Raw genomic sequence first — 18,744 nt, 5'->3', positions numbered from 1 at the left:
CCAAATCTGGTAAAGCAAAATTAACTATTTTATTTTACAAGATAAAAAGAAAAGGCATTATTATAGAAGAACTTTCAAATTGACAACTGTGGGCCTTAGGCAGGCAGGCAGTGAAGAGTTTGTTTACTGTAACAATTTCTGCTTTCTGGCTAGGTCTCACTCTTTCTAGCTAATACACAAAACAAATTCACGGTGATTTAGGGTAATCCAGTCTTCTGAGCTCTGGTAGCCACTAAATATGGTTGGAACAAATAAAAATACCATAAAGATTTACAGGTAAGCTGAGACAAAAGAACCATTATAAGAATTTCTCCCAGACACAAACCAATTGTATTTATTGGGTAAAGTACTAATAGCCAAAGAAAGCAGAATGTGTGTGCATATATCTGTGTACACACACATATATAGTGAAAATATACAGAAAAACTCAAGTACCTTGTTTCTGTACTTCACCGTTTTAGCTATGAGATGCAAAAGCAATTGTGACTAATGTTAATAAAATGCATGACAAAAAGCCAGTCACCCACCACTCAAAAAACTAAGAGACTCACGGGATCACTCATGAGCTTCCGCCATGATGGAGGCAGGAAATTACCACTGGCAGCTGGAAACACTCCCATAAGTTGTTCCAGTGGTTTAAACTGCAAGGAAAAAAAAGAGTTAAAGACCCTAAATTATCATCTAATCCAAAACTGTATAAATTTTATGACTTTAAATAATCAAGCTTACTGGTTTTGTTCCCTTCTCAAAATCAGATGGCATGTCTGCAATACCTTCAAAATCTGACGCAAACGGTGCATAATGAAATGGGTAATACCACTTCCAGGAAGCACAGCCCTAGAATCATTAAAAACAAAACAAAACAAAAAAATAAAAACCTATGAGGGACACAGTGAATAACAGACACAGTGAAAACAACAAAAATTAGATTATTAACCTGTAATATCCTAATTTATAAAACACATGACTTCTGGTATATGTTCCATATACTGATTTTTTCCATGAGTCCTACAAATTGTTTTAAGTCCAAACTTCCTACTTCTTATCAATGGCCCTTTAACTTTAAAAACACTGCAAAGCATCTTTAACAATCAGTAGTTAATACCAAACTTGATTCTCAGAAACACAATTTGGTAAAGATCCTTTTCCCTAAAATCTATTAGGTGACAATTCTGTCCAACTCTGGAGCTGTCATCATCAATTAAACCCCAGAGCAGTTGCAGCTGACACTAACTGTCCATGGAGGTATGACATTACTGAGCAATGGTTGAGAGTAAATGGCCAAAAGTTTCATTTTACAACTCACCATTATACTTTCACGTGACAAAACTTTCTCTAGACTATAAAAATATTTTACTAAACACACCCCAAAAAAGCAAGTTATACTCAAAGAAAGAGATGTCTTTCGACATTGTGTTTTGACTTTGTCACCAGTGAATTAAAACCTGATAGGCGTAAAAGATGCAGATAGAGTATTTTATAATCAATACTTGGTGTGCTGTTATTTTCTACTTACCAACAAAATTTCATATATTACCTGGTCATACCAGATTTAGCTTGGTTTGCTCTCTAAGCATGAAACCAGATATTACCTATCAGCACTACAATTCCTAATATGTCTACCTAATCTCACCAATCTGACATCACCATTACCAAAAGGTACAGATACGGATTACTCTAAATAGAATGCACTTCACACAACACCACTACATGATGGACAAGATATCATTCAAATTCCTTTTAAATTCTTATTGATATATTTTTTCTTCTTTCTGCAGACACTATGGTAACTTATTTATATTTTCTAGGCTTTATCCTTGTTTCATCATTTAGTAACTGTCAATTATCCAGTTATTTTAAAATTCCAATTTAAAAACACAAAACTTTAATCATCTTAAAGACAAAGTACAATTAACCACGCTACTTGACACTGAAAATCCTTGAACAAAAATTAGTTTTCTTTATATATATACACATTAAGCTTCAAAGTCTCCTACTATTATTTACGATTATAAATTTCTAAAAAGGAAGCTTAAAAAAATTTCAGGATACAGCTCACTAATACCTATTACTATGAAAATTACTAGTTTTCTAAAATAATTAGCCACAGATTTACAGAAAAATATTCTTTCTGCACCTGGTAATAATATCGAAGAACCCAGCAAAGTCCTTCAACGTAAGACTGTACAACTTTACGACGAAATTTCTCATCAGCCGCATCCACATCAAATTTGTTTTTGTAGTACCGCTGCTTCCAACCAGCTTCCCATAACCTAAAACCCAGCAAAGTCATTTTATGTTGACTTCATACACTGTCTGTAATAGACAGACTACCAACTTATATCACAAATCAATTTATATTTAACATCGAGGGGAAATGTTTAATGAGTTAAATGAGTTAAACAGTAATGTTAAATAGATGCATTTAATTATTTCTTTAAAAAGTCTACTTTCATAGGATTTTTACAAACTTAAAGACAGATAAACTTTAAAAATCCAAACGCTGATTCTGGTAAACATATTATAAAACTATATCTTAAAAGAATTTATTCAAGTAGATACGGAACACCTGTTTGCTCAAATTTTAATATTGCTTTACCTGTTTTTTTAAAATTATACAATTCTAAAACTGTATCTTAAGATTCAAATACTGAAAATATTTTATATAGTTCAAGTTCCTAGGTTTGGTAAAATATATTTAAATTACAGAATTACAGAAAGAAAGTCAACTAAATTACTTTTTAAAGAAGATTTGAACAGGTATTTGTTTTAAATGTTAAGAAGTGGCTTACAAAAGAATAACTTGTAAACCAGGCAGAAAATATGTGTACACCTACACTCTCTATCCTTGCTTGGATCTTATTCTTCCTTCCAGCTAAAAACTGTTGATGACTTAAGGGAAGAAGGTAGAAATATATAGAGAAAGATACACAGTCCATATTTCTATATGTATCTATGTACACATAGATACATATATACACATGTGTCTTACACATAGATACATACATACACATGTGTATGTTCTGGTAAAACCTAGAAGCAGGTCAACTAACTCACTAACTTACCATTAATCTCTGAAAATACAATGTGAAGAACCATGTTTTCACTCAAAGTATGTGTTTTTTTAAAGAGCTCATTTCTCACTCTCTAAAAAAACTTAAACATGCTATTTAAGAAAACAAAGATGACAAATAACACTGAAAAAAATCAGTGCAGATCAGGAACATCAAGATGATTCCCCACTAAGGACTCTTCCCCACATACACTGGATTGCACATATTAATTGAAATCATGTTTCAGAATAATACACCATGCTGATTTTAATCCCTTTCCACACAAAGGACTCATAGAACAGCAATTACAAGAAATATCCTCTATTCCATAATGTGGATTATCACTATTTTGCAGAAAATATGAATGAAATAAATGCTAAAGACCCCAAGCATTTCTTGGTAGGAGCATTTCTACCTTGATTATTCTCAGCCCAGGATTAAACAATAAAATACTAAACACATCAAGTATTGATCCTGACTACACAGTAAACAAACTAAACAGAAAGAACGCTGTAAGAGGAAAATCCAGAGTACAGAAGTAAAGGATAGAAGCTAGAGGCAGACAAGATAAATGTTCAATCACAAGCAGACATGAATTTGACATCAAAGGATGTTAGCACAATGCAGACCCATACAAATCCCTCCTGAAGTTTCTGATCATAAACACAAGCCACATACTTTCCACGTCCTATAAAAGAAGCATGCGCTGTAGGCACCGATGGTCTTGTCTGCCTTTGAATAAATTATTTTCCCAGATTCTTAATGAGCTACAATTATTGAGATTGTTGGCCTTTTGCACTTGGAGCCCAAGATTCAAATCTGGACTTAATTACATGAGAGGCTGTTAATCTTAATATATAATGGTCTCAAACTTCAGGATCAATCAAGGATTCAAATTTTCCTGCTATATATTTTTTAGTATAAAGTGAAACTCCTCTGTCATGAAATATAATTGTGCATGTGCAATTTTGTGTTTTTTAAAAAATAGACATATTAGAATGATTTTTGCATATCTCATTTTGAGGAAGAACTTTTTCAACTGAGAAGATTAAAGCAAACTGTATTAAGTGTCCAAGTGTAACTGAACGTTCTAAGTTAAGTAGCTTGAAAATTTAATCTCCAAACAGTAACATTCAGATCACATAGAGCTAAACACCCCATGTCTAGCTGATCTAGTGCCTGGTCTCAGAGGGAAAAGTGGCTTGGAGGACGAAAACCTGCACGCATACTAATCTAGATACTTGGGTTTAACAGATATAGCTCACACATCTCACTGGAATTTACTGACTTTTGCAACCCTCCACATTAATTACTGGTGGATAAAAAGATCACAGGCAAGTATCTGAAGGCCCTGCTGCTCTGAGCAAAATAGCATTAATTAGGCTGCATCTATTTCAGTAATTTGCTAACAAAGTGCTACCAAAAAATGGCTTCACCTGACGTTATCCTCTGGCTCAGGTTCACTGTCACTGTCTTCTGCTTTTCGCTTAATTCCTATTGGAGATGGGGAGCCATCAGATGTAAAACTTGTATTTGGAGACACTGAAGGACTCTGCAGACAATTACAACATTACAGAAGGATTTCATTATTCATTTTACAGAAGAAGGCACATCCAACCACCATTATCTACTATGCTTCATGGTTATACATTTTTTAAAGCTATGAAATACATATGGTAAATATATTTAGAAAGTACAAAGACTGTCCTTATTTCATTCCACCCCTCCAAAAAAATAAGTACTCAAACTTCCTATGCTTAAACTCAAAAGAATTAACAAGGCCAGGCATGGTGGTTCACACTTTAATCCCAGCACTTTGGGAGCCTAAAGCAGAAGGATTGCTTGAGGCCGCGAGTTCGAGACCAGCCTGGACAACATAGTGAGACTCTGTCTCTACAGAAAATGTTAAAAATTAGCCGAGTATAGTGGCATATGTGCCTGCAGTCCCAGCTATTCAGGAGTATGAGGTGGGACGATCATTTGAGCCCAGGAGCTTGAGGCTGCATGGAGCTATGATCACGCCACTGCACTCCAGCCTGGGCAACAGAGCAAAACACTGACACAAAAATAAATGAATGAACGAATGAATAAGAATTAACAATATTGGGGAAAAAAGAAAAATTCAATTTCACAGTTATTTCAATTATGGGGCTTGAATTGTTTTTCTTTGGTGGTTTCCTCATCTTAGGAATTCCCAACAACAGTTCACCTATGAAATAGCAAAGCTAAGAGGGGGAAAAAACACATACATATAAAATGTACAATAAATGTATGATACATATGTAAGAAATATAAATACATAAATGTATTATTATACAGATAATATATAATAAAATAGACAATATATACAATAAATGTACATATAATAATATATATGGAAATGTATAAAATAGTGCTCTGAGAATGCAGTTAAATAGTAAGTGTTCAACTTAGTACAACCATTCTAGAAAGCAAGTTTAATGAGACTCTGCCAGATTAAGTGTTAAATTATCTTATATGTTCTCCTTTAAAATTCAATGTATAAATAAAAATTCATTAATAATCATCATAGAAAAATCCAGATTTTATTAGTATTTCAAAGACTTGGCTGTCACTTTAAATGTAGTACTCTCTTCTCTCGTACTTAATTAACATAATAGGGTCCTAAAATATTTTAATATTTGATTTAAACCAGCCCAGGCAACTTAGAGAGACCCTGTGTCTATAATAAATAAAAAATTAGCTGGGCATGATAGTGTGAACTGTGGTTCCAGCTACTTGGAAGGCTGAGGAGGAAGGATCACTGGAGACCAGCAGGTCAACACTGGGGTGGCCATGAGTGTGCCATTGCACTCCAGCCTGGACAACAGAGTGAGACTCCAACTGAAAAAAAAAATTTAATTTAAAAATTAAAATAAAATCATCTGTAACTTTAGTAATTCGAGATAAATGACCAAATCATCAAAAACCTAAGTGGCAGAAATGTTTTTCACAGTAAAGTGTTCCCTCTGTTATTCACAGGATATTAGATATTCCAAGTAAACAGAATTATTTTAAAATGTAAAGCGAGACCTTATCTCTACAATAAATCAAAAAATCAGCCGGGCATGGTAGCGCATGCCTGTAATTCCGGCTACTCGGAAGGCTGAGGCGGAAGGATCGCTGGAGCCCAGCAGGCGAGGCTGCAGTGGCCGGGAGCGGCCACTGCACTCCAGTCTGGGCGACCCAGTGAGACTTTAACTACAAAAAAAAAAAAAAAAAAAAGTAAAGCTCAGAAGGCTATATTAATGATACTATAATTAGTTATAGCATCCATAGCATGAAGGCAGTTCACATCATAGGCCAAAAAAAGTTAAAACAAAGCAAAATTATATTTCATATAGAGCTGAGAGCACGTCCCTTTTAAAAATGTACAATGCCAATTTTATTTGTGAAAATATATAAACAAAACTTCAAAAATAAATAAATAAAAATAAATACAGGAAGGCACTGTTATACTTGGAAAATGAGGCATGTATTTTTTTTTTTTTTTGAGTTAAAGTCTCACTCGGTCTCCAGCAGAGATGAGGTCTACGCCAAGTTGCCCAGGCGGGTCTCGAACCCACGGGCTCAGGCAATCCACTCACCTCAGCCTCCCAAAGGCACGGGATTACAGGCTGAGCCACCGAGCCCGGCTGAGGCATGTATTTTAAGTCAGACAAACTTTATGGCTGTCTGACTTTGAGCAATTCACTTAACCTCTGTGAGCCTCATATTAGAATAAGGATAATAATGTTCTATTTCCTTACAGGTTATTGCAAGGATTAAACAAAAAATATACGTTAAAGATTGCTCGCATGTTGCCTGCTGGCACATGGTGGTCAAACAATTAGTAAGTAATCACTATTGCTTTTTAACTCTACACTAATCCATTTGGATTAAATTATGAGGGTGGCATTCCTATCAACTAAGTACAGAGAAGCTGTGAAAAAGCAAACTTTCTCCAAGTGATTCTTGACTAACAAAATATAAATCCATCTTTAGAAAACAAAATAAAATACTTTAAAGAAAACAGAAAAGCTGCTTACCATTTAATGCTAAATCTCTATTGCTCTGCCTCTACCAACTAAAGTATCATTTTCTGAACCTATCAGAATCATATAAATTCATTCAAATTTCGTTTTAAAAAGTTGTTTTTATAGGCCAGGCACAGTAGCTCATGCCTGTAATTCCAGAACTTTGGGAAGCCAAGACAGAAGGATAGCTTGAGCCTATGAGTTCGAGACCAGCCTGGGCAACATACCGAGACCTCGTCTCTACAAAAAAAAAACAAAAAAAACCCCCATAAAATTAGCCAGGTGTACTGGTACACACCTGCAGTCCCAGCTACTTGGGAGAATGAAGTGGAAGTATCGCCTGAGCCCAGGTGGTCGAGGTTGCAGTGAGCCGTGACTATGCCACCATACTCCAGCCTGGGCGACAGAGAGAAACTCCAACTCAAAACCGAATTCTTTTATACTGAAGATGGCCTTTGATATAGTAAAACCATACCACAGAATACAAAATTGAAAACTACATATATGAGGAAACAGAAACAATTTAATAAAAACAATGTTGACTGTCAGAAGACAAGTACCAAAGACTACAACTACCCCTAACAGCTCAGAAAAAATAAAATAGCAAAAATCCATAACATCAATGGCTCCCTTTAGATGAATTGGTAATTTGACTTCACGATATCCTTAAGGTCAATACACTCTAGGTGAATATCCCACTATGTAAAGACTTCAATTCCATAACTTCTCTATACAGAAATAATTGTGTCAAGAGGGGTTAAGACAGGATCAAATATAAGCAATCTAATCACCAATCTCCCAATTCCTACTCCATTCAAGAATTTAGTGATCAACAGTCTAGTCCTGTGGGTCAAGTCCCACAGAGTCTGAATATAATACTGGAATCCTTCTCTAATCAAGCACAGCTGGCAAAGTTTAAAGCTCCTTACCTCCCCAAGATCAAGAACAAAACATTCTATCAACAGCAAGACATATAAGAACGGGTTCTGCTCTCAGTTCTGCTCTACAGGGACTGCAGTCACTATAATCTGGAATGATGGGCAGCAGCCTTTTATATTCTGCTCGGGTGTCTCATTGCAACCCCTTTCCCTGACCTTCCACATCTCCACTGTTAGTGGGACAAGAAAACAAAAATCAAATAGAACAAAACACAACAGAAACCCCCGTTGCTTCTCTCAGAAGGTGCAAAACCTCAGTTTCCAAATTCCAAATCTAAGGTCCTAAAGTGCTAGTTGTGAGTTTTTGTGAATACAAGTTGAATTCTACACATGGGGCTGCCCTGTGTGAAGGGATATGCGCATCAAGTGGGTAACTATTAGAATAATGCAATTTCAACATCCAGGTGCATGCAGCTTCACTGGATGTAACACAGAAGAGTACATACGACACTGAACCGCAATGGCAGCCTTCCTTCCTCCCCTGCCCCTGCTGCTGCCACTCTGCATGCCCTGAGAGATCAGGGTCTGTGGCCACCACAACAGGAAGCCAGTGGACAGAGCACTGCCCTGCTGGGTAGGTTGATTTGCTTCTGCAGTTTGGATGACAAAGTTCAAACAAGGAGGGATACCATGAGACAAATTCGTCCAATTCCTGAGTTCACAAACAGGGGGCAACCAGACCGTGGGCAGTGAGGATCCCTTAAAATACTAACACAGATTTATTCCATGCCTGAATGGAGAGGGAGTTTATGCCTGATAAATGCTATTTTGCAAAACAACCATAACTGACCCCTGCTAGGCAAGAGGAAATAGGGAGCAAAACCCACCCTCCTGCTCTTGCCCCAACTATGAGACACATGGATGTCCCCGACATGCTTCTAGCACCATCCACCACTGTGCAACCTGGGGGACAGGAAGAGCTGCAACCATCTGCATCATGAAAACACTGCAGATGTCTCGCTCTCTTTTTATAGTCACATGTGTCTTTTCTTTCATTTTATTTAGATATTTTCATATTGATAAAGACATATTTAACAGAGTCAAGGCAAAGAAATTGAGAAAAACTATAAAACAAAATGACTCCAGGCCATGATGAAATTCACACAAGCACACAATTGCAAGAGGCATCTGACATTCACCCTCTTCAATGCCCATGAAAGTCAGCCACTTACAGAGTTATTCTGCATCCTCATTTCGTAGGCTGCTTGTCTCGGATTACTGGCTACTTGAGAACCTGGCGAATTTCTTGAACCCAAGGCATGAGGGGTTAATATTCCACTAGGAGTGAAAGCTGGTTGATCTCTCTGACATAAATGGAAATGAATGTAGAAATTACAATTAAATCGCAACAACACAGATGACAGAAAGGAAAGAGGTAATCACTATAAGTGCTTTACTAAACTTACTGAAAGACCAAATAGACTTCTATTAGAATTACAGGGTTGTCAACACTTTGATGTGATGGTAACTTAGACTCTCAACAGTATGTAATACTTCATAACCCTGCCCTGAAAGTACATATAATACACTGTCCTGACACGCAGACAGAATCTATTCGAGTCTCATTATGCTAATCTGTTGCTTGCTTATAATTTCATTAAACATTTAAGATACAATTTCAGGCAAGTAAAAATAATATTACAATTAAGGCAAAAAATAAGTCAAGTTTGAGTTACACTTAAGAAATACATCTTTTATTTACCCTTCACTTTAATAGGATTTAACTCTTTATTTCCAGTTAATAGAGATATGTTTATAGCTGTAATAGCTGATAGTCTTTTTTGGCTGACTGACACAAGATATTGACTGAAAGAAAATAATAATACGTGAGTAGAAAGAAAATAGGCTCCACCCAATCTCAATGGTTTCGGTCTTACCTGCAACAATAAACAACTCGACTTTTCCCCCTTCTTAATACCTGAAATCTCTTAATTCTAATAAAACATAATACTAAAGGGCAGTCCCTAAATTCCATAAATTTGAAAATCCAGTATGGAAAACAAGAAAAACAAAAGCTGAAGATATTAAATGACTACAGGGTACTATACAATTAACTAAGAAATCAAATATCATAGGCAGGAAGCAGAGTTAAGAGAAAGGACTGCTCAACCTGTACAATGAGCAGAACCAACAAGAGAAGGATTGTGGGAAGGGCAAGCTGTGAGTGAGTCATACAGCAGAAATTCATTTAGAGGTATCAAATAAAAGCCACACTGTGTCAGCAGGCACATGGGGTATTTATTTATTATTTATTTTTGAGTTAGAGTCTCACTCGTCGCCCAGGCTGGAGTGCAGTGACACAGTCACAACCACTGCAACCTCGACCTGCTGGGGTAAGGCCTTCTGTCTCAGCCTTCCAAGTGACTGGAACTACAGATGCATGCCATCACGCCTGGCTAGTTCTTTTGTGATTTTTATTATAGAGACAAGGTCTCACTAAGAGGCTGGTCTCAAACCCCAGGGCTCTGGCAATCCTCTCTCCTCAGCCTCCCAAAGTGCTGGGATTACAGGCTGAGCCACCATGCCCAGTCCACATGGGGTATTTAGAAGACAACAGGGGAGAGACCAGGTGGCTGGAATTTGACCAGCTCATAGTGTGTTCTGAATGCCACACTCAAACAGAATTGGATTCTAAGTCTGAGGGGACTAAGAAGTCACTGGTGATTTTGGAGCAGAGAAGCGACAAAGTTTAGACTGTTGTCTTCTAGGATAATTAATTTGACAAAGACAGAATAGCACAGCATAGTAACTTTCAAGAGGACACAAAGGGTTGACAATTTTTTATTAGAATACAATACCTAATTGTTGGAAACAATTCAAATAGCTAAGTGCCACCTACCTCCCACCTCCCGCCCCTGGTTGGACGGATCCCTTCAGACTCCAGAGCTTAGAAAAAGTTTCTTTATAAGGTGAGAAGGCAGTTGGGTGCAAATTTATGTCACTGACCAACTCTCCACTAGATAGGGAATAAAAGCTACGGTGATGAATATCTTCCTCACAAATTATAAGCTTATGCTACTGCCAATCTCATGAAATTAATTACAACTCACCTTCATTCTCTTTCTTTTTTCTTTCTGACGTCTTCTAAAACTGTCCTAAAAGTATAAAATCCACATATTCTGTCAAATAATTACACAAAAATGTCAGAGTTAAACATTACCAGGAATAACTCGGGAGACAATTTAAGTTTTAAAGGAAGATCCCAGAAATCTAGGTACATGATTATTCTAGGCAATGGACTATATGTTCAAAGTTGTTACTTATCAGAACATTAGAATGATAAAGAGACAGAATTAAAATACAATTTAATTGTTCTAATTTTTTTCAGATAGCTTTTGATATCATTTCAGGAAATGCAAGAGACATTACAAAGACCCTTTGTTTTATCTTGGAGCAAGCAGGTTGTCAACATGGAGAAGATATAAGTAAGAAAACAACAATTCTTGAGTTTTAGCTGAATGGAGATAATAAACTAAGATATCAACTTTTTAAAAAAAAATCAACAAGACAATTTAATGAGATTGTTACCTGCCAAGCCTAAAAAGGGCCTGACAGTTCCTAGCCCTGTGGCATTCACGGCACAAGAAGAAAGAAGTGGGACACTGCAACACCACCCCGTCGGTTTCCAGAAACATCAGTCCAATGGAATAAAGGAAGGAAACTCAGATGCACACATTGCTTACTCAGGGTCAATCTAGTTGGCAGGAAGGGCTCCAGGCCACATTGATTCTTCCCCTCCACTCACTTTCAACATGTAGCCATGGTTTCAACTAGACAGGACTTGGGGTTCATCTTGTTTCCCACTAACTCTAAGCCATTCAAAGGCTTCCCATGCCCATGTCCAAGTTGCCCTGAGTATCAAGGCACCAAAATGACAGCTAAAGTGGCCATAGTTGCTGATGTGGCCTAGGAAGAGGCCAGCAGGCACTATACTGATGGTCATCCTAGTAGCTGCACTTCTGTGCCTTTCAAGCCAGTCCTATCAAATGTGATCTAACACCTTAATGAGATCTGAAACTGATGCTTTCTGCCAGAAGAGAAGCTGAACTGTGGCTACATAAGCCTGCTGCTCTGAAGTGGAGCACAGGAAATTAACCCTAAAACCTTCCATGATGAGGAAACCACTGATTTCTTTCCTCAAGCTCTGCCTCCATCTGCGATAAAACTTCTCTTATCTAAGTCACTGGTGCCTTGCAGACTGTGAAATCCACTAGTCAGCTTTCAGTCCTCATCTGACCAAGTCTCTTTCCTCCTTGGATCACACACTCGCTTGGCCTCCAGGACACCACACGCACCTGGTTCTCCTCCTTCCCTCCTGATACATGTCTTGCTCCACCCCTCCCCAGCCTATTCATGGTGATGCTCCCCTGGGCCCAGTGCTTGGGCCTCTCCACTTCTCTTCTCCCATGGAGCTCTTGCCTGGTTTCATGACTTTAAACAGCATCTGATGCTGATGACTCTCCAACCAGGGCCTCTCCCCACTCAACACCTCCATCTGGCTATTTCAAACTTCATCTGTCCAAAATGCAGTCCAAAGACTGCACTTCCCAGTCTTTTCCTAATGAAGTTGTTCAGAACACCTTTCAGTCTCTATTGATGCCTATCCTTCTCTCAGACCTTGCATTTAATAGAGTAGCCAATCTCATTGGTTCTACCTTCAAAGTATGTTCACAACTCATCTTATCATCTCCACAGCCACCAGCCACGTTCCTTGGATTAGTGCAAAAAGTCTCATCATTGAGCTCACCACTGCTTAGACCCTTTCCTCCACAGTTAGTCTCAACACAGTAGCTAGAGTACTCCTTTTATAATGTGTCCCATCTCACCACTCTTCTCAAATCCCTCTATTGATGCAGACAGAAAGCTACAATCCTTGTAACAACCTGCAGGGTCCTACCAGGTTGGGCCCTCCAATGCTCTTCTTGCCCTCATCTCCCACTGCGGTCTCCTTGCTTCCTTGCTCCTGCCACACTGGCTCCCTGCTGGCACAGTGATTCCCTCTGTCAGAAATGCTCTTCCTGCCAACATCTCCATGGCATACTCCTTCACATTCTTCTGGTCTTTATTTAAGGGCATCTGCCAGTGAGGCCTTCTCTGATCACCTTTTCTAGAATCGCACTCTCCCCATCTCCACCTTCCCAGATGCTCCCTCACCTGCTTTTTTTTCTTCAGCATGAGGTTTACTTAGCTACTGTGTTTACTGTCCAGCTCCCAGAGCAGAATGTAAGCTCCGTGAGGACAGAAATTCATATGGTTTCATGCGGTATCACTAGCACTCAGAACACTATCTTGTGTGTGGTAAACACTTAACAAATATTTGCTGAATACATGAACAACATTTGTACAAGATAAAAGGCAAACATCAAAGCTCAAAAGATAAAAAGTACCACATTTCTGACCTAAATGCTCACTTTTTAATAGCATCAATACACAGTGTTAATACATGATGTCGATGTATTCCTTTTCTACCATTTGTTCTGCTGGTCTGTTAAATCCCAATTTCTAAGGGTGGTAGTTACACATAAAAGGACAGAAAACCATGTAGGTGGAGTTTATTGACCCCTAATCCTTTTTGTGCTATGAACTCCCTTGGAAATCTGTCAAAAACCACAGACACGCTTCCTAAAAAAAAAATATACACTCAGAAACTTTCCTATTCCATTTTTCAGGGTTTCCTATGATGTCCAACCATGCTGAAAGACATCACAGACTTCAGGTATATCAAAAAAGATCCAAAGTTTTAAAACGTCCTTTTCACTGGGTCAGGTGGAAACCATATTAATTAAATCTGCAACACTACAGTATCTATAAAATTCTACACTTCCTCCTCTGTTGCCAACTTATCACCAATATTTAGTGGTACAGAGTCTGTCAAAGACATATTATAGTATAATATACTATAAAGTATTACACTATCAAGTTTTCTGTTAGGTGTAAAGGGAAACCACTCTAACTATTGAAAACTTAGTTTAAAATGGCTATGCCAGTAGACATTTGATCCTTGCAAACAAAACCAGTTCTGCAGTTTGATTTCATATGTGAAATTCTTGCCATTACAGAAAAATAGTGCAAGTACTGAAGGCTTTTGGAAAGAACGCTTATAGTCAACTCACTATGTTACATCAAATGATGCCCCAAGTTCTAAAAATAAGAGTTCACCAGTTACAGTACACAAAGTTGAAGAAAATGGAAAACTATGTTAGATTCAATGACATGGTTTCATCTGTTGGGAGATCATGAAGCAATGTGGCAATATTCTTACATTATTTGCTTAAAATAGCCATACAGTCTTTTATAAAAATCAGTTTCTGAAAGGTTTTCCCTCACTTTGTTTCGAAGAAGCTACTGTCTGCTCCTTTAGCCCACTGCTGGCCTCCTTTGCCATGTCCCTCAATCACCCTCTAGCCCACTCTGCCTCCAGGCTGCTGCCCACCCCTCTACTTCCACCAGTTCCCCACAGCCTCCCACTAGGTGCCTATCCATCTCACTCTGACTCCTCAGGCAGCGTCAATGACTTCTCCTCTCTTTAGTAACTTCCTTCCACCTCTCTAGAACTGGCTCCTCTTTCCATGCTTCCCTAGGCTTCTATCAGAGGTACTTTCACTCCCAGGAAATTCAAGTTCACACTCATGGTTTCAAGAATATCCCATCAGCTAACGACAGTTCTCAAACATCTTCTCAAAAGATTCCTGCCATGAGTTTTACAACCATCCATCCAACTGCTTAGCAGACTTTTCTCCTCCCAGGTGTCCTGTAACCTCTCATAAACACACTATCTCCAAAATGAAACTCAATTTCCACCTTGTCTCCACCTCAACCCATTCCAACCCTAGGGTTTGCTAGCTTAGTGAATGGCACCCGCAGACTCCTAAATGCCCAAGCCAGAAACACAGGCTTCTGTGTTAGTACTAACTCAATATATACAATTTTCAAATGCTTTGTTATTTTACTTCCTTCTTGTGTTTCAATTTCTTACTTAAGAGTTGCAGCCCTCCACAGATTCCAAGCTCTCCCAATCTTATGCCCTGGCTGATACAACCCAACCCAGACACCCTACATGCAACAGCTGAGTATAGGTCTTATCTTTCTGCCTATAAAACATGGCAGCCACTAGCTCAATTCCAGCAGTCTGCTAGCCTTGGAATTCTCATTTCACAGACTACTGATTAGACAAGTATTTGAATTTATACCCTAATTTAAGTTTATGGAGAGAGGAAAAAAATTACAATGCAGACAGTGTGCAATACACAGTTCCACACAGCAAGCAGCACAACCTTTATAAAATAATCAAAGCACTGACCACTCATGATTACATTAGTGCTGATACACCATAACAATATAACAACGCACTCAAAGAGGTTAAAAGTACAATCACAGGTTCATCATAGCCTATTAGAGACAGGAGCGATTTTAGCTACTGCAATAGAAACACTTTACCTCATCATCCTTTCTCTTTTTAAAAATGCTATCCTCAACTTCACCAACTGCTAACATGATCATCTGTACTCTTTGCAGATTGACATAACCACTTTCTGTAAGGTAACCCTGTAAGTGATAAAATACATGTAAAATGATCTTCTTATAAAAGAATATACTTGTGTTTTGAAATTATTCAAGAGTGAACTTACCCCAGTTTTGTGTACCACATTTTTGTATATGTTAACCAAACGGTCAATTGCACCTTCCCTGCCACCAGGAGACAAACATTATGCATTAGGACCAGTGGGCACTGCAAAGTCAAGAAGGCCAAAACAAGAGTTTGAAAAACCATACAAATACACATACCTAATCTCTAATGATGGCAAATGAGGAAGGAAGTCATTTCCCACAAAGAAGCACATGAAGACCCAGTCGTCAATGCTCCTCTCGACATCAAATGTGAAAGGTAGACTGGCCATGGTGAGTTCTCGTTCCAAGTACTACAACCAAAAAGGAATGCTGCCATTAAAGCCACCCAAGACACCTGCTATAGAGAGCCCACTCCAGTGAATACCGCTACATACCTCACGAAGAACATTGAGCCGAAGGAAGATAAACTCTCCTTCTGCACAAGGAAGACTATCTGCAAGCTCATCATGCTGCAAGAATGGGAATGAGGTTGAAACAAGGTTATTCTAAAGCCTCTAGTGTTTTTCCTAACCAAGCAAATTTTAAGGTTTTTTCTAAAGCAAAATCCATTTTAATATTGTGCATTGAGCATTAAGTTTAAAAAAAACCCACCAAACTATTTTAAAATAAAACGCACCCATAAACCCAATCACATCTAGACCAAGGGTCAGCAAACATTTTCTGCAAAGGGCCAGATAGCAAATTATTTTGGTCTCGGGGCGGGGGGATACATACGGTCTCTGTTGAATATCCTTTCATGTTTTATTTTGTTTCTACAATTCTTTAAAAACATAAAAAATATTCTTAGCTCATGGGCCAGATCTGGAGGACTGTAGTGTGTCAACTCCTGGCCTGCAACCAAGCAACAGCACTCTCTCTCTCTGTGAACGTGTGTGCATAGAACTATGTGCATTGTCTTTCCTGTATGCATACTGGCTATCTGAAATCATAGAGTACATTATACTTATGCTCTTTTTCCACTCAACACTATCTTTGAAAGAAGCATCACATTCTTTTTTATTTTCCCCATAAAGTGTATGACGCAAGTGGCACAACATTCTTAAAAGAGAAGCCCCCTTAAAAAGACCAGACATAACCAAGTGAATCCAAAATACATAGAAACTGGGAGTAACTTAAAAGTGTCAAGAAGTTTGATTTGTAGTTCCTTTTAAGAAGAGTAACCATTTGAAACTAATTTCTACAAACAAATTACATGCAATGGCATGTAATTTTATGTAAAAAAGCCAAGCCACATGTAGATATAGGCTATGTTAGCAAAGGACAAAGCAGAAAGAATGAGCATGTGCAAACTTCTGAAGGTGGGTTTCTTTTAAAGTGCTTTAAAAGCTATGTTCCTATGAGGGGTAACAGAACAAGCAAGTAGAAAATCTAATCAACCACAATCTCACCGATTTTAAAAATGAGGCAACTTGAATATATTCATGCTATTTAACTGTATACTTAAAATGGTTAAAATGGTATATTTTATGTTATGTGTATTTTAAAATAATAATAAAATATTTTTTTAAAGATAAGACAACTACCATCTCAAAATTCTTACCTTTCCCTTCTTCTCTCTTGGTAAACCTTCACAATCCTTGACATCATGTCCAAACTGATTACAAAGACCACATGGTTTAGGCTTGTTTGGTTTGAATTCTTCTCTAATAATGGTAAAGTTGGGCTCATGTGTGGCAAGGCCAAGCATAATGAGATCAGCTATCAATCAACAACGAGAAATACACTGAACATTAAGCACTCTGAAAAGATCCTTACCATACCCAAAATGCTACAAGACTCTAACACAAAGAAAAGCCCAGGTGAGTGTACAGAGGCAGTAAAGCCCCAAAGTCTAAAACTTCCTGGCAGTCCTCCATCAACAAGAAGTCCTCCGATTCATGGACCACAACACAGACTACCATCCAGGATGAAACACTAGAGACAGCTTCCATTTTAAAAGTATGGGCAATTAAATTAAGAGGCTGAAAAACATTTTAAAAAATTAAAGACAGGGGATCACTGATCACAGATAATACAGCAACTCAATACTAGTTCCCTCTGAAACAAAAAATAAGCAAGGGACTTTAGAATCTCCATGCAACTATGAATAATTTCATCACTGCACACCAACCCAACAATTTGTTGTGGCTTAATCCAAGAGAAACAAATCCCAAAGAAGAAACTTACCATCTGCTCCACATAAACAATGATGAGTATTGGGATCATGGTTAGGCTGGGCTAAAGAGAAGACAGACATATATAAATACATTATGTACCATAGGAACATCCCATCTTTCCAAATATTTTCTATTTGATGGCTTTTAAAAAACAGAACATATAATCAAACACTTATATTTAAAACTCACCTCTTTGTCTCCTAATGTAATCCATGATTTTATGTTCTCCTTCACCAGGAGCACTTGCATCAGATAAAATAACCTATTTAAAAAAGTTTTGAATACTTTTGAGCTCATCCCCAATTTTCTACAGGCACAAAAATCAAAAGAATTACATATCTCAAGAAAAACTGAGATAATGCTATTAAGATAGTGTCATTAGTTGGAACATTTTCTGAATAAGGGAGGGATGAGTATGTGGGTGTATGAGTGAGTAAGTGAGAGAGAGAGAGAGAGAGAGAGAGAGAGAGAGAGAGAGGGAGAGACACAGAGACTTTAGGTGAAATCCCACTAAAACAAACCAGTCAAAGCAAGACTATCTTTCTAATCTAGCTGTGGATTCTTCAGAAAAATAATTCCTATTCTTACTGGAACATTCAGGTGACTACACAGATACCTACAGGTATAGGGTAAATATTCTTCCCAGTTATAAATATATAAATTAACTATTTTCTTTTGAAAAAGACCTGGGCAGGTTAGATCTTCACTAACAAACAATAATCTGAGCTGGAAAAAAACAAAAAACCTGTCTGGTGGGAAAAAATTTATACATATATTTATCTATCCTTCATCTCTGATTTTTTATTTGACTTTGCCAAAATTGCCACACATGTGGAAGACTTTAAAACAGCATCTCTTGTCAGATAACATATGTACCTAGGCAGAGCACACATTCGTTAGCATGAAACTTCTTTGAAAAATCTGGGTGCTTAAA

General features: G+C 37.8%; 1 protein-coding gene across 2 annotated transcripts in view; it reads right to left on the bottom strand.

The window, feature by feature from the left end:
- Window positions 1–18,744, bottom strand: part of XRN2 (5'-3' exoribonuclease 2) — a 79,062-nt gene that overhangs the window by 36,691 nt on the left and 23,627 nt on the right. For both annotated transcript variants that reach the window (XM_008064546.1, XM_021715792.1), the window contains 13 exons: window positions 18,000–18,072; window positions 17,821–17,871; window positions 17,195–17,352; window positions 16,029–16,103; window positions 15,811–15,944; window positions 15,654–15,711; window positions 15,463–15,570; window positions 11,076–11,120; window positions 9,198–9,329; window positions 4,490–4,605; window positions 2,138–2,273; window positions 730–837; window positions 552–641 (listed from right to left, as the gene is read on the bottom strand). In XM_008064546.1, coding sequence (XP_008062737.1) covers window positions 552–641; window positions 730–837; window positions 2,138–2,273; window positions 4,490–4,605; window positions 9,198–9,329; window positions 11,076–11,120; window positions 15,463–15,570; window positions 15,654–15,711; window positions 15,811–15,944; window positions 16,029–16,103; window positions 17,195–17,352; window positions 17,821–17,871; window positions 18,000–18,072 — 1,284 coding nt within the window. The remainder of the gene's footprint in view (window positions 1–551; window positions 642–729; window positions 838–2,137; window positions 2,274–4,489; window positions 4,606–9,197; window positions 9,330–11,075; window positions 11,121–15,462; window positions 15,571–15,653; window positions 15,712–15,810; window positions 15,945–16,028; window positions 16,104–17,194; window positions 17,353–17,820; window positions 17,872–17,999; window positions 18,073–18,744) is intronic.

Source organism: Carlito syrichta, unplaced genomic scaffold, assembly GCF_000164805.1.
Source record: "Carlito syrichta isolate Samal-C Ts95f unplaced genomic scaffold, Tarsius_syrichta-2.0.1 Scaffold307683, whole genome shotgun sequence".
NCBI classification, from domain to species: domain Eukaryota; kingdom Metazoa; phylum Chordata; class Mammalia; order Primates; family Tarsiidae; genus Carlito; species Carlito syrichta.
The sequence above is the reverse complement of the archived record's forward strand: the minus strand, read 5'-3'. Positions and strand labels throughout refer to the sequence as shown.